This window comes from Trichophyton rubrum, assembly GCF_000151425.1.
Source record: "Trichophyton rubrum CBS 118892 genomic scaffold supercont2.1, whole genome shotgun sequence".
In the NCBI taxonomy this organism is placed as follows: Eukaryota; Fungi; Ascomycota; class Eurotiomycetes; order Onygenales; family Arthrodermataceae; genus Trichophyton; species Trichophyton rubrum.
The window spans coordinates 1,637,740-1,652,808 of record NW_003456428.1 but is presented as its reverse complement, the minus strand read 5'-3'; the positions used below and the strand labels follow the sequence as shown (position 1 = coordinate 1,652,808).

Below are 15,069 nucleotides of genomic sequence, written 5' to 3'. Positions count from 1 at the left end.
CCCCCCCCCCCCCCCCCCCCCCTCCCTCCCTTTGCCCCTATTTAGGGATTCAGGCCGAGTTTCTTTCACATTTGAATTTATCAAGCAACTAGATAGTTTTACTATCTGTCTGCTGTCCATGAGCTCATATTCCCGGCTCAATGGCAGCAGTCAGACCTGAGCAACGATGTAACTCTAGTAGTCAATCCAATCAATGAGCCTCTCGGTTATCACAGAATGTTATCCTCCCTTTCGTGCCTTCTTCCGCAGAGCCCCATCAACGGGTCCAACTGTCCACTGGCTGCATTATTGCCTCTCCAATAACCACTATTTAAGCCCGAGCAGGGAACTTCTGCCCCGTTCGTCTCTTGGAGAAGGGGCCGGAATATTGGGCAGAAACCCTGCTGGTGACTCCGTCAGCGACATCATCGAAGCGAGTTTTGGGTTGTCGGTCCAGGGGAAGCGAAACGGCGGCCATGACGTCAACATCGAGCAACCGAAGAGTTGACCAAGACTGACTAGTAGTTAGTGATTAGGAATATATTTCTCGAGTTGGTTACCGTGGTTGAGATAGTCTTGTTTGTACGAGGAACCAAGGGTCCTGACTCCTGACTGTGGTTCAGCCGCGGGATGTAAACGACAAAACCAAGTGCCCTGAGATGCACAAATATATAAACACTGTGACCTAGTTGTTGTCAGTCAAAAGGTGCCTCTTAAGCAGGTAACTAACCATCAATGTTATCAGGTTATCAGGTTGTCAGCAAGGGGCCGTCTTCTCCTGCAGACAGGCCATCTATCAAACGACTGGAGCCGCCACCCGCCAGCTGTTACAAAACGGCACCTGCAGAAGACCTCCACCAGGTTACTGCTATCTAACTAAACCGTTAATCTGTTACGTGTTAGTTGCCATACACCGCTGTAGGTTTTAGGACCGTGTGGATAGCTAAGGGGGCCGCCGTGTAGCAGGACGGATGGTAGGCTCACCGGCGGGTTACCCTCTCGCAGAAACGCCCATATGCTAGTTATAGATGACTACTTGCTCTCAGCAGTGTTATATAAATCTACCGATCTGTCTGCTCGCGCATCTAAACATCGCGGATAAGCTTCTTCATCTCGTATCAGGGGCATCCCTAGTCCTTCTCCAGCTACTTAAACTAAACTAGTCAATTAATTAGTTAGTTAACTGCAGGGCGAGAGCTTTCCCCAGACTTGCTTGACCGGCATCAGCTTCGTTTTTTCGCCCACCAGCACCGCAACCCAGCAAGTAAGTCCTCGCCCTGGATGCTGCCAGCACAAATGGCATATGGCATCCCATGCACCGGCTGGGATTCTCCAGCAGTTTAGTTAATGCAACTCCGGCCCCCTGTGGCTTGTTGGCTGTTGGCGCCCGCCCTCCTTAGCGCCCACCGCAGAGGGAGCTCTTTTGCCCTCGTGTTATCTTGCGCTCTCTCTCTCTCTCTCTCTCTCTCCATCCTCATCGTTTTCCCCTTGCAGAAGAGACCAACTGACATCCTCCTTGTCAACGGACAGTGAGAGAGACAGTGGCCATGGCATCTTGTGTGACAATTGAGAAGCAGTACTTCCTGACCTTGCTGAGACGGTATGTCCCTGGTTCTTTAATGTGTTTACTTGACGGTGTCAGATATCCGATGTTACCAGATCCCACGTCTGCTGCTTTCTTTTTTATCATGTTTGACTCCCTAAGGTCGCACGGCTAACTCGTATCTCTTGTTCCCGTGTGGTAGGGCCGATTGTGTGCGTATCACCCTGCTCTCGGTTAATAAAATGAAGCCTCGAGTATACCTCCCTGTGCCTCTGGAGCTGACATGCTGACCCGACGTCATCTGCTGGCAGAATGCTTCGTCCTCCGGCTTCGATACGCCTGCTGATATTCACACTGTGACAATACTGAAATCTGATCATGATGATATGGTTCGTGGGCACCTAGCTCTGGCATGGATAGCTCGTTGCTGATGCCAAGGGGGACAATTTCGTTATAGATCCGCAGATGTCGTGAATATGGTATGTCTAGTCCCGCATGGGAGGGTCAAAGGCAGAGAAGGATACTCATGGATTTGTGGTATAGAGAATCTGAAACGGGCTCTTTTTCAAGGCGGTGTGGAGCAGTCGTCTATAGAGGTGAGCCAGACTATATGTCCTGGGAACTATACACGCTGACACCTCGGAATAGACACTCATCAAAGACCCTGCTGGCTATCAGGCAGAGTCCACCACTAATGGGGGCCAATTCTACGAAGGAAGCACTCAAGTGACCCGGCGGCCAACACAGTTAACAGATTCACCTGAGTCGGCCTATAAGTATGCAGGACCACCAGCCTCTGGATCAGGCTCCGGAACTCATCAAACAACCTACAGTGAGAGACCAGCAAAGACTCATACTGAATCATCAACGAACCATTACTATCATAACGACGGGGACTCGCTCTCCAGTGATGACAGGTCGGAAATACCTATCCATGGAGAAACATCCGGCGTATTGCATGATTCCCCAAAACAATCAGTAAATGGAAGTGATAATCGAACTGTGTCTATCAAAAATGTCCCAGACAGAGCAACCCACAGAGACATCACCGCAGCCGTACGAGGAGGTGCTCTGGTGGACGTCTTCCTCCGATCTAGGGACCACATGGCTAGTGTCTCTTTTGCAGATACCAAGGCCGCACAGGACTTTTATAACTATGCTAAACGATGCAATTTATGCATTCTCGATAGACCAGTAAGTTTTGACTCCTTGGCTGACCACTCAAACCATAGTATCTGACGGCTTCCAGGTTGATGTATCCTGGGCTGAGCGCCAGTACTCACTGTCATCATATCTTGCATCTCAAATGACCAACGGAGCCTCCCGCAACCTCATCATCCGCGGCGTGCATCCAAACGTCACCGAGGCCATGATACGCGAGGACATGAAGCATATTCATAACCTCATCATCGTCAGCCTCTCATTCAACCACGGGAACGTCTACATTTCCACCAACTCTGTTCAAAAGGCCACTTTTGCCCGTAACTGCATGATGTCTCGCATGCCATACCGTATCATGAGGATCGAATATTACCATGATGAATGTGCCGATCCTCTTCCCAAAATTAAAGAAGTTCACGCCAGGGGCCCATCGCGTCCAACAGCTAAACCATTGAACCCCATGGCCAATCGGTTCCAGATGCTCCATCTCGACGACTCTGAAGAGGAATCAGATAACCAGGACGAAATGGAAGGCAATGGGCCTCTGGGAGATAGAATCAGCTGGCCGAAACAACACCATTGCCGTCTAGGAGTCAGGACGAGGGTATCAAATATTTGCACGCTCCTTGCCCATTTTATCCTTATTCAATTCTTAACCCATTCATCCAAAAATTCTCTATTTTAAATTTTGTTTGATACCCTGTATGTATTCTTACTTTACCCTGGCATTTAGCATCTCTGCTGTGATATTCATGTCTGGCATTCTGCTCCATCAATATTTTCTTTGGTTATCAAATGGTAATTGGGACTTCAACCCTGCTTCTCATCCGGGACATCTCCCATCCAAAAAGGCACACATATTCCCATGTATAGCCATATATACTCGTCCTCAACTCAGCCAGCTCTGGCTAAGTGGATTGCGAGGCCCGGAGCTGTGAAGGTGTCTCCTTCAACCTATCACGGCTTGCATTCTCGCCGTCTGTGTGACTCCAGCCTTTCTCGCTCCATAACCACGGCGTGCATAAAAAGGGATCTCCCAGCCCCCGGAGGTGAAACTGCCTTCAATCTAACACGGTCATTGTCCAGCTCTTTCAATACCTATCGACAAGCTCAACTGCACTTCCTTTCACCTCTTGATTGGTTCCAATGGTGGTGGCTGCTGGCTTGGGCTTCTTCGACATAAACAGAACGACTGAGATGTAAACAGCCGCCATTATAGCTGCTATGATGCAGTATGCAATGACACCGGCTCGAGGGACACCGGGGTTTCCTATTCCACTGAGCCTCAGTCCTAGTCCACCGTTGATGACAGCAAGGATAAACACGCATCGTCCCAGCCAGGCATGGAGAATGCCGTGAACAGCGCGAGTGCCGGTCTTCTTGAAATGAAGGTGCTGAAGCAGACCCAGCGCAGGCTGCAGGAGAATGACCCAGGTCATGATGATGATGCCTATGACGGCGTGGGTGGAGTTGATCTTGTTCAGGTCTCTGGCCAGGCTGATTCCAAGGGAGAATCCGACAACCGCAGCAATGAGCGAGACTATCTGGAGAGGGGCGTGGATGTGAGTAACGGTGTTCTTGCTGGGAACAAGATGCAGAGTTAGAGCAAAAGACGGGAACATCAGCAAGAAGAGAATCGACATGATCAGTCCATGGGCAGACCGTCTCGCAATGCGTCCTCCATCAGACACCACTGTACCAGCCGAGCCTGAGTCAGGGGTATTCGCGTTATCAGAGCCAAACGGGTTGCCGTCCTCGTCATCTCCCACGGCCTGGGTCAAATCCAAGTTGAACGCTCCCATGTTGTCATGTATCATCAAACTCTTTGCAACATCATTCGACTTGATAGATGCACCCAGTTTGACAGCCCAGATCCACGAACTAGCTGCGTCTGTTGGATCCATGCTTCCCCCTTCCCACTTCAAGCAGTTGTCGCAGCGAACATTGGCCACCATACGTCCCTCAGTGATGCCACTGCCATTGAGAAGGGTGACCTGTGCCCGGGAGTTGTGTTCCGGCATGAACTCTCCGAGTCCTGCTCGGGGAGAGAGTGTGACATTGCTGGGAGTTGCTGCCGAGTATAACATGAAGATGTTTGAGCCGGTCATTTCGCTGCCCTGGCCTAGTCCAACCCATTCTACGCTGCTCGGTGCTCGGATCTGGAAGTAAATCGATCCTTTCTTCGTCGCGGCTGTGGATGTGGGTATATTCACCCGGAATCTAACGTCTCCTCCGTTCGGGGGTCTGAATTGGGCGGTCTTTGCGGCGTCCACCAGGGACACTGTCCACAGCGTCAGTATGGGGGTCACTTGTGACTTATGGAGTACATGGAATGCACCAGCCTCGCTGGACTTACCGGCTGGCAGAAGGCAGGCTGCTCCTGCAAGAAGGGACTGGAACTTCATCGCGGTATATACGGTCGTCTCTTTTTCAAACCTGGTTTGAAAATATCAGCGCCTCAGCAGCTGCTTGTGGAAGTTGGTGTTTTTCTCAAGGCCTCAAGCCCAGCCAGGAGACAGGACCATCCCGATATATATATATATATATATTTCTTATATTGCCAACAAATTATCTAGCTAATACTCTCCGATTTCCTTTGAAACTCGTAACAGGGGACCGGCCCAAAGACAAACTTCGCCCTCAGCTCGGATAAAGAAGGTCTATACACAAGCTAACAGGGTTAAGTTCTGCAAAAAAGCAAAAGAAACTCAGTGACACCCTTGATGGCGCTTGTCCATCCGGCGGTCACATCCAATTACTGCAGCGGCTTCTCAAGGGAGTCAGCCTGCCTGACTGTCGTGGGCCGAGTCAGGGGCGTCCGTCATCCCATCCCAAGAGACTTGCTGCCATCGTTGCACTGCCAGCCTGGATCGACAGCCATGTACATAACTACTCCGTAACTAGCGAAGTATACGCAAGTCCTAGGGCGCAGCCTCATCCCCTCGAGAGCTGCGACCCTTGCGGTCCTTCATGACTCTCGGGACGGCCAGTGTACATCTGGTATACATCGCTTGTTAGTTGTTTGATCAGCTTTAGATCGTCTTATGATATCTAATGGTTGTAGCGTGCTCCATCGACCCGTCTCTCCCCACAGTCCGTCAGACCGGCCAACGGGACGCTCAAACCAATGACCACACGTCATTTGGTCAGACTGGAGAAGAGAGGACGGCTTGATCAAGAAACCCCTGCGCTACCCAAGGGCTAACTCGACAAACCGTGTCCCGAAAAGACTGCGTCCCGAAGTTGGTGCTTGCTAGCGAACGTACATGATCCGCCTCTATATAGCGAGGGGACATGATAGGCCTCTTGTGTCTAAACATCGCAGCACTTCTTCTCCTGGGGTCTTCACACCCTCCCTATCAACTGAATGCTTCTGACGGGTTCGGTTAGCAGATCCCTTTCTCGTAGCAGATTGCATGAGACGCGTGTGTCTTTGCATGGGTTTCTTGAATATCAATCAAGGCGCTTCTTTTTTCTCACAGGGAACATGGAAAGGGTCGGCGGCTCAGGTACAAAAGACAGGATATATTCAGTAGCCTTGTTAACAAGTAACTAACCATGCCTTGAGATTTAAGGTGAGCAGGTCTGATTTGCTGACTGCCTCCAATTCTCTGACAGGCCTTGGATGCGAGTGTGTGTGTGGATGGGCGGGATCAGAGATTTGGTTCGCCCCTTGCAATGAAACACGAGCCGTTTGCATTTGAAGTCCCTGAAGGCGTTCTTCAGGGATCCAGGAGTTGTTCTAACCGCCCACAGTCCTCAGTCTAGTGTGATAGTCCCCTTGGCCAGCCAACCCGGTTAATGAATGGTGACCTCGATTCTTGTCTTATGGTTCGCTCTCGACCGACATACAGGCGGCGCCAGACTGGAACGAAGTTTCGCAAAAGCCCAGCGGTCGTCCGTCCTTTGAGCGAGCCGGGCAGTGAAGACCGAACATCTTGGTCATAACCCAAACCTGGGGAGTAACGCCTTCGCATGCTTCTTCTTCTTCTTCATCCTCCTCTTCCTCTTTACTCCATTTGGCGGTTGGGCTCCGAGTCGCAAAGTTTGGGGCTATGAGGAATCAACCTGAGTGATACAAGGACAGGCCACTTCATTGGTAACCATGCATGTCGTTCTGGGCTCGACTAATAATAATAAATAGTTCAGCATGCCGACTGGCTACAGCATCAGGAAGACAAAAAGAAACGCAAAGCAAAGAAAGAAGCAGAAATAAGCAGCTGGGGCCTTGCGCTGTTCCCCCAGGATCCTCCTGCTGGTAACACAGCCTCCTCGACTCCTCGATATTCGCTGACGGAGGGCCCGCTGATCCTTTCTTGGACTTTGGCATTTGAACTACACACAGCCAACGGTCATACCAAGAGTACCAGGCTTCAATAAGGGTTCAAAGTAAGCAAGAGACCGGTTCTCAAATGACGAAAATGCAAAAAAAAAAAAAAAAAAAAAAAAAATTGATCGCAGAGAAGATGCATGTAGCATGTCAAAGCCAAGTTTGTGCCCAGATTTGTCATGCTGACGAGAATACCACCCTACAGGCCTAGCTAAAATTGGAGAGATGTATGGTGTATGTGCCAGTAGTGAGATCTATTCGAATGCTGCATGCAGTATGGTGTCAGCCGGCAGCTCGGGCGATGGTGAGGAATCGTTCTTGGAGTTTGCTACCGGTGAAGAGTTGGGTAACCCAAGGCGATATCCAAATTGGTCCATACCGGTTGTCATTACTATCTGCAAAAAGAGATGTCAAAAACACAATGGAAAAGAACTCCGCAAACGCTAAAGCAAAGAGGGCTATGTCAAGGGCTTATTGCACTTCTAGGATTCTATGATGCTATGCCGGGCTGGAAAAGAAACGGTAGGCCAAGCTACGAGAGTCAAGGTGGCCAGACATTTCTGACGGCACACGAAGATTGAAACATGGATTCCCCGTGCCCAGCAAACCTTCTGTATACCCAGACTGGAGAAGAGAAATGCCACGCGCTTGGCTATGACTGCGCATCATTCAGCCATGGCCAAGGAATTGGTAGGAAAAAAGCTGCGTTTGCACATCACTGCGCCATTCGCCGTCTGTGGATCCTGTTACCTTGTCTTCAAACACAGTCGCGGCTCAGGATGGCTTTGACGTTTTTTCCAAGATGGTCTTCATCATCTCATTGCCAACGCGGACTGCTTCAGGGAATCTAGGAGCAAAGTAAGACTGTATCTTCTCAAACCTGTCACGGTACGACTCAAAGTCTCCAAAGGATACGCATTCCGACCATGCCTGTGGGAAAAGGCCTTGTTAGCTATCTATTGCCCTATTTAAGGCCACAAAAGTTACAGCGGGCCAAGAGGGAGGTCCGTATTAACTGACTCGAGCTGCAAAGGTAAATTCAAGGTCATCAGAGCGGAATGTGTTGTCCTCTATAGCGGTGTCAATCACTTCGTCTAGAAGTTCTTCGTTCTGAAACAAGTACTCTGTAACTCCTAGCCAGAGACGGAAGAGCTGTTGTTCTCAACTTCAGTAAAATTATATCAAAAGCAAGCGAAGGGGTCAGACTAACAGGAGTTGAACAAATCATATGGTCATAGGGGACTATCCCTAGTTTCCACCAGCAATCGACGATGGCAAGTAGGCTTAGGTGATTATTCGGCATCCTCTCTGTGCCTCCTTTTGATAGAGAAAATCTATCAAGGACGTTGTCTTGGAGTAATAGATCTTGCCTTGCTGAATTGCTCTTGAACACGGCAGCTCTAGCAGTCTTGATTCTCTTTGTCAACTCTTCCCGGTGGCCACCCAACATCAGCTTATACAGCTCCGTTACTGATTCCGCATACTGTCTGATCTGCTTTTTGGCAGCAGGGTTGAGAATGGCAAGACCAGCATACACGTGCCATTTGTTTGCATATATTCTCAGTGTGATGTTGATTTTAACGTTCTCAATCCCTCCAACATAACGGGGAACTTCCCATGGGAATTGGCTGTTTGCATGCCATGCTGTTCCCATGCTCAGAAACGCAGCGTGCGTGACTGCTTGGGTATCTGCGGTAATCCGATCATGCATTTCTCCACTGAGATAGACGTATGTGGATTGGAAGGACCTGAAGATCTCTTCAACGAACTTCAAGCTTTGGTTTGATGCCCTATGTTGAATCAGGACCTAATGATTACGCATTAGCTAGGTATCTGGCCGAATCAATGGGGTTGAGTCGGATTTACCAACGGCTGGCCCTTGGGGTTGACATTTGGTCCATGGAGTGAGTGGCACGATAATATCTCCACATCACTGGGGAGATACTTCTCAAAGGCTTCAAGCTCAGGGGCCTTGCAAGAGGTCTGGCCTCCTACAATCGCTCCAATCTTTGTAGCTTTAATTCAAATACTGGTCAGATAATTCCTGTAAAGGAGATAACTCTTATTTTTTGGGACAGGGACATACACGGTCCATATTCTTCAACAACAGATGCAATGACCTTCGCCTCTACGCTGTAGATGATGTAGTCGCTTATTCGGGAAACGAGGTGCCCATTGGGAAGTATATTGATATTGGTCTACGTGGGGTATAGAAAAATACCATAGATTAAAAACTAAGAATATATAAAGGAGGAAAATGGTTTGAACTTGGATGGGAGCAGCAGCTGACGTACATCATTTGCAAACTCCTTTCTCAGTTTTTCATAGCTGGTTGGCTTGTCACAAGCGTTAATTCTATGTCACGAACGTATATTAGCGGGTGGTATGATATAGCTAGTAATCCTGAGGTCTGTCTCGCCAATTAGTACATATCCATTTTAGAGAGATATTGACGTTGGTATGAGAATGGGCAGGGAAACATTTTCAGACAAAATAATTGTAAGGTAGCAGGATGTTTACATCAGTGACGGCAACGAACAGATTCCAGCCACAAGAATAGTGGTAGGAGGGTTCCATTACCATGCTCGAGCCAAATGCGCTCATGTCATCAGAAAAGTGGGTGTATCGCGGACGGGAAGAAAAAAGGTCAGGAGTATCTTACCAATTAAAATATAAGTGGGAAAGAGAGAGCTCAAAATAGTTGAGATTTACCTCCAGCCAGCCTCACTCAGTCGCTGGGCATACATCCGGCCCATGTCGCCCATTCCAATGATCCCAATGGACCTATTGTCTCTGTTGGCTACCGCCATTGTAAAAGGCCTGCTTTGCGGTAGTTTCTGGCAATTAGTATCGAGATATCCGCGACAGCTCTTTCTGACTTGTAAACCAGTAGGCCAAGTCTGCTTATTTATCAATCCCCTTCCCCGGCGAGGGAAGTTCAACGTTTTGCTTCCTCTCGATCCAACTTGAAGCTGCGGTTGAGAAAAGAAAGAAAAGTGGCCAAAGGGAAAAATAAAAAATATTTGGGCAGTTTCTGATCTTAATTTATTACATAATCCAGGAATGATGAGTCACTGGGTTTACAATCATGTGACTAGGGCACACCCACTTAAGCCCTAATTTGTATGTTACTTGATGCTTTTTTTTGAGATTTGGTCGTTCTTTTCTGATCTTCTTCTTCTCTTTTTGTACCATCCACAACATCCTCGAACCATCGCATCATTCACAATGGCACCAAAGAAGAAGACCGACGCTAAGCCCGCCAACGAGAACGTGTCCCTCGGACCTCTCACCGGTGATGGTACGATTGCCCATCTCAGCACACTTGCAGCACTCGTCAAGAAATTGGTCGCTAACTATATCTCTACCCAGGCGAGAACGTTTTCGGCGTTGCCCGTATCTTCGCCTCTTTCAACGATACCTTCGTCCACGTTACCGATCTCAGGTCCGTATATCACCTGAACCAATTTTCGCAACTTGAGTGCTGTGTCGAATGCGTCTTGGATATCGCAATCGGGGTCAAATCTAATAAGAGATAAGGAGCTGATAATTCTATATGAAGTGGTCGCGAAACCATTTGCCGTGTTACTGGTGGAATGAAGGTCAAGGCTGACCGTGACGAATCCTCTCCTTACGCTGCTATGTTGGCTGCTCAGGATGTCGCTGCCCGCTGCAAGGAGCTTGGCATCAACGCCCTCCATATCAAGATCCGTGCTACTGGTGGTACGTATAGCAATATATCAACACAGTCCCGACCAGCGGAGGTGCAGAATCTTACTTTATTCACAGGTAACGGAACCAAGACTCCCGGCCCCGGTGCTCAGTCTGCCCTCCGTGCTCTTGCCCGTTCCGGTATGAGAATTGGCCGTATCGAGGACGTCACCCCTACCCCATCCGACTCTACTCGTCGCAAGGGTGGTCGCAGAGGTCGTCGTTTGTAAATATTTACAGCCTTTTATCTCCTTATCCAATCTCTCTACGGTTGGTATCAATGGCGATTGGGAACAAAAAGGATGGAAACAACTGGAGAATATCTCACGGTATCTCTTTCTTTTGTTCTGTGGATGGAATAAACGCGAAGAACGGCCTTTATCGCCTGGTCTTCTAAAAATTTCCCCTTTTTCAACTCTGCTCGTCTAGCCTTTGCAGATCCTAGCGATATTGCAAAATATATCTATAAAATGCAAGTGAAGATTGAGCAGCTTCAAACAATACTCCGGACTGTAAATCGTAGATTGATTATTGGGCTTGTAAAACTTGTGCTTTCACCTCGGTTTGAATATTTGGCTAGTTGGGTGTCTCCATAGCAGGAATATATCGAGCTGGTAGAAACTCTAGTCGCAACATTTTCTAAGAGACTACACCTACCACTCCGCGATCTTCGGGACCTATATATTTATATCAACCTTTCGCATTTTAAGGTCGCATTGTGTACCTGCATCTCATGTCCGAGTCTCTTCATCCCTCGCCTACGATACTGATCGATAACCTCCCCGCCAAAACGCTGGTGGGAGTCGACCTCTTGGCTTTCACCTCAGCTCCAAACTTCCATGGCATAAAAGAACTCCCGCCTGGAGTACACATACTTTACACAGGCACAACTGACAGTTTTTCATTGCGAAGCGGAGAATGGTTTACAGTCCCAGATCCCAATGAGGGTGAACAGACTGGTTCAGGTATCGATGTTCGGCTGAGGCATTGGGACAAGTCCACAGAGTTACTGGCTTTGGTAGACGAAAGTAAAGATGAAGGGAGGCAACTTGCAATGCAGCAGCGGGCTAACCTCAGTCAAATATGGGCTGCTGGTGGGCTACTGTCATATAAGTCTCGAACGAACAAGGACAACCAAGAAGAAACCACTGATACCACACTTGCACATTGCGAATGGAATAGCCTTTCAGGCTACATAACTCCGTCAGTTTTAGAGCGAATACTGGGTCGCGCGGAGCTGGATTCTGAAGAGAGATCTAGGTGGACAATTTCTTCTGGAAGCTCGGCTGCGAGAGATAGTGACAAGATACCTGGCCTTGCTAGGCAAGCGGATACCCAAATGCGCGGTAATTTGGTAGAAGACGAAAAGGAGCTACGATTCTTGCCGGTCGATTTGAAGAATACTTGGCCACCTGGGGCTGTGGGACCTGAACGAACAGAAGCAGCTCGGGATCGCTCATGGGCACTGGGAAATATATGCGAATGGGCTACATACAATAGCAGAGCCACAGGAAGAATTATTAGTGAGGACAGCCTGAGCGAGGGAGAGTTGCAGATTCTAGGTGAACTGCAGATTACATTTCTCACTGCACTGACATTGATAAATTTCTCCTGCCAAGAGCAATGGATGAGATTAATACAGTTGATATTCACATGTCAAAAGGCCGTCGAGGAAAGACAAAGCTTCTTTATAGAGGTCCTGCGTCTCCTGAAGCTACAGCTAGCGCATAATGACGATGTCGAGGGAGGTCTGTTGGAGATGGATGGAGACGATGGCAATACCATTGTGAAAAAGATATTGATGAAGTTTAGGAGGATAATATACGATGATTTGACTGCTGATATATCGGCAGTGAAGGCAGAGTTTATCAATCTGGAGAAATGGGCAAACGAAGAATACGGGTGGGAGCTGGCAAAGGAGTCAACGGTGCGAAGGGGTATGGTCGAATTGGAAGACGGAGAGCAAGTCGAACTGGAGGTCAACGGTGCTGAAGAAGAGGATGAAACGGGTGATTATGCTCCGGTAATTGTTGACCTCGAAGAAGCTGGAGAGCCTGAAGCTGAGGATGTCGAGGATGTCGAGGATATGATTATGTTGGACCAACGCATGTAGCTTCACAAAATGATGCAAAGAGCCCAATACTTATCAGTCAACCCGAATTTTCCATGACTCTCGCATATCCTCTGGTATGCAAGTTGGATATCCTTGAACAAGTGAAAAAGTAGGATTTAATAATTTAGGGCAATAATCTGGCCTATTTATTCTATGTCCCAGGCATTTCCCGTATGCTGGAGCACATTTTTAACATCAACCATTATGGGGCAGATACAAGCAGATAAAAAAATCCCACAAATACTGCGCCCAACAAAACACCCCGCCCCCATAAACCCGTCCATTTCCATGTCGTTTAACGGTAAGATTTCTGGTATCTGGCACGGGCACCGGGACCACCGAAAACCTTTGGCTCGCAACGTCTGTTATCGGCAACGAGGAGGGTTCGGTCGTACTGAACAAGGGCTTGCTTGAGCTGGTTCTTGGAGTGTTCGTCAACGAATTTCTGGTAGTAGGCGACTATCGACTTGGCAATGGCTTGTCTGATAGCATAGATCTGGGAAGTGTGACCACCACCGGTGACGCGGACACGGATATCGACACCGGCGAATTTGTCAAGGCCGACGATGAGAATAGGTTCGTAGACCTGTGTTGGAGCGAGTTAGAAAATCCGATATTCAATTGCCGCCGCACACTTCTTGGTATCTTCAATGCGAATTCCATCTCCGATTGGTATTTTGAATTTTCCTTCCTCTATATTTATTTTGATCCAAGGTGATCTTCCTATCTATCTCCATTTCGCAGAAGTCCCATATGTAGAGGTTTCCGTACCTTGAACTTGAGGAGCTCTGGCTTAACGAGCGCGAGCGGCTGGCCGTTGACCTTGATGAGGCCCTTGCCTTGCTGTTTGAAAAATTAGCGATATGTCCGGAAACCGTCTTTCAGTATCGTCCGTCAACGTCTAATTCGTACCTTGCAGTGGGCGACAGCGGTAGCTATATTGTGCGAAGAATTATTAGCATTCACATCTCTTGGGTATTTTTTCCTTCAATAGACTGGCTTCGAAAAAAATGTACATACCCGTCTTCTTCTTGCCGAAGCATTGCACGCTGGGAGTACTGGCCATGATGAATGTGATGGCAGCGTTCGACGTGCGGGATACGGTGGAAAAAAGCGAAAAGTTGTCTGCTCGTTCACCGTCGCGATCGCTGTGAGTTGAAAATTGTCGATATTGAAAGTTTCAAGGTGTGGGAGTTCGCTTAGTGGGGATTTAGGGTAGAGTCACGTGATATAAGAACTTTTTTGGTTGAAGCAGAAGCTTCGCTGGGGGAGAAGAAGTCAGCGACGGTGCAGGTTGATGAGGAACAGCGACACAATCGGCGACGAGGAGTGATAACAAAGGATATTTGCTGGCCTGAATAGCGCTGCTCGGCTGGCTGTTATCCGTCGGAAGTGAAGAAATCTGCTTTTTACCAGGCCGCAAAGTGTGCTGTTAGCCATGTCTCAAACGATTGGAAAAGTACGTCTTACGATCTCGAACTCGGGTCAATTGAAGCTGCAATGGCTGTTTATATCAGGCTAACTGGTTACTTTGAAGACGCGTCTGGCGTATTCTCGAACATGGCATGCCATCGATATCGGATCTGACCCCCGAAGTCTGGGCCGAGTGGCCTCGTCCATCGCGATGTTCCTGATGGGGAAACATAAACCGATCTACGATCCATCTACAGACTGTGGTGATTATGTCGTTGCTCTCGGATGCCGCAATCTTCGTACTACGGGAAAGAAGAGAGCCCAAAAGCTGTACTATACACACAACACCAGACCGGGAAGTTTGAAGTCGATGTCTATGGACCAGATGATCGAGAAATGGGGAGGCGCCGAGGTTCTGAGAAAGGCTGTCAAAGGAATGCTGCCAAAAAATAGACTACGAGAGAAGAGAATGGCTCGATTGAAAGGTCGGTACCGTTCTCTACTTGCACATTGGCTGCTTTTGGTGTTGATTATATACGAACGCTGCTAACTTAATCGTTGAAATAGCTTTCGAAGGATTTGAGCATCCGTATAAAGAGAATATTGTCAAACTCAACGGACAAAATACGTCTATTACAGACATTCCTGAAGTGCGTGAGGCACTACAGAATGCGAAAACCGAAGCTCTCTCACATTAGCCACGTTTGATATCCTCTTCTTTTCTCTTTCCCCTTGTAGAGCGCATACGCACGGAGTCATTTGTTGGGCCTTTTTCTTGTATTACTATACTACTATCCTTCCCCTTTGTCAGGGATCAAG

General features: G+C 48.3%; 7 protein-coding genes across 13 annotated transcripts; 4 read left to right on the top strand and 3 right to left on the bottom strand.

Moving 5' to 3' along the window:
- Nucleotides 1-2,017: 2,017 nt before the first annotated feature.
- TERG_00639 (uncharacterized protein) lies at nucleotides 2,018-3,368 on the top strand (the record flags this gene model as incomplete). Its single annotated transcript, XM_003238600.1, has 3 exons — nucleotides 2,018-2,059; nucleotides 2,171-2,716; nucleotides 2,772-3,368. The coding sequence occupies 3 exons, from the start codon at nucleotides 2,018-2,020 to the stop codon at nucleotides 3,366-3,368; spliced, it is 1,185 nt and encodes a 394-aa protein (XP_003238648.1).
- Nucleotides 3,369-3,774: 406 nt separating this feature from the next.
- On the bottom strand, nucleotides 3,775-5,088 carry TERG_00638 (uncharacterized protein; the record flags this gene model as incomplete). The annotated part of the gene is made up of 1 exon (XM_047747625.1): nucleotides 3,775-5,088. One exon carries the CDS (start codon nucleotides 5,086-5,088, stop codon nucleotides 3,775-3,777), a length of 1,314 nt encoding a protein of 437 aa, XP_047603586.1.
- A 2,054-nt stretch (nucleotides 5,089-7,142) lies between these two features.
- Nucleotides 7,143-9,162, bottom strand: TERG_00636 (uncharacterized protein). 7 transcript variants are annotated; one of them, XM_047749147.1, is made up of 4 exons: nucleotides 9,100-9,123; nucleotides 8,224-9,028; nucleotides 8,034-8,165; nucleotides 7,143-7,943 (listed from the first exon to the last, which is right to left on the bottom strand). In XM_047749147.1, exons 2-4 carry the CDS (start codon nucleotides 8,722-8,724, stop codon nucleotides 7,788-7,790), a joined length of 789 nt encoding a protein of 262 aa, XP_047605182.1. In that variant the 5' UTR covers nucleotides 8,725-9,028; nucleotides 9,100-9,123; the 3' UTR covers nucleotides 7,143-7,787. The 7 variants fall into 7 exon arrangements, with proteins under 7 accessions (XP_047605182.1, XP_047605187.1, XP_047605184.1 ...); XM_047749152.1 differs by having other exon boundaries at nucleotides 8,034-9,028; XM_047749149.1 differs by having other exon boundaries at nucleotides 7,143-8,165.
- A 986-nt stretch (nucleotides 9,163-10,148) lies between these two features.
- Nucleotides 10,149-10,954, top strand: TERG_00635 (40S ribosomal protein S14; the record flags this gene model as incomplete). Its single annotated transcript, XM_003238596.2, has 4 exons — nucleotides 10,149-10,314; nucleotides 10,386-10,458; nucleotides 10,576-10,736; nucleotides 10,803-10,954. The coding sequence occupies 4 exons, from the start codon at nucleotides 10,149-10,151 to the stop codon at nucleotides 10,952-10,954; spliced, it is 552 nt and encodes a 183-aa protein (XP_003238644.2).
- Nucleotides 10,955-11,457: 503 nt separating this feature from the next.
- Nucleotides 11,458-12,837, top strand: TERG_00634 (uncharacterized protein; the record flags this gene model as incomplete). Its single annotated transcript, XM_003238595.1, has 1 exon — nucleotides 11,458-12,837. The coding sequence occupies one exon, from the start codon at nucleotides 11,458-11,460 to the stop codon at nucleotides 12,835-12,837; it is 1,380 nt and encodes a 459-aa protein (XP_003238643.1).
- Nucleotides 12,838-13,132: 295 nt separating this feature from the next.
- On the bottom strand, nucleotides 13,133-13,903 carry TERG_00633 (40S ribosomal protein S16; the record flags this gene model as incomplete). The annotated part of the gene is made up of 4 exons (XM_003238594.1): nucleotides 13,133-13,423; nucleotides 13,609-13,680; nucleotides 13,750-13,772; nucleotides 13,858-13,903. 4 exons carry the CDS (start codon nucleotides 13,901-13,903, stop codon nucleotides 13,133-13,135), a joined length of 432 nt encoding a protein of 143 aa, XP_003238642.1.
- A 372-nt stretch (nucleotides 13,904-14,275) lies between these two features.
- TERG_00632 (mitochondrial 54S ribosomal protein YmL23) lies at nucleotides 14,276-14,948 on the top strand (the record flags this gene model as incomplete). The annotated part of the gene is made up of 3 exons (XM_003238593.1): nucleotides 14,276-14,296; nucleotides 14,375-14,735; nucleotides 14,818-14,948. The coding sequence occupies 3 exons, from the start codon at nucleotides 14,276-14,278 to the stop codon at nucleotides 14,946-14,948; spliced, it is 513 nt and encodes a 170-aa protein (XP_003238641.1).
- Nucleotides 14,949-15,069: the final 121 nt, after the last annotated feature.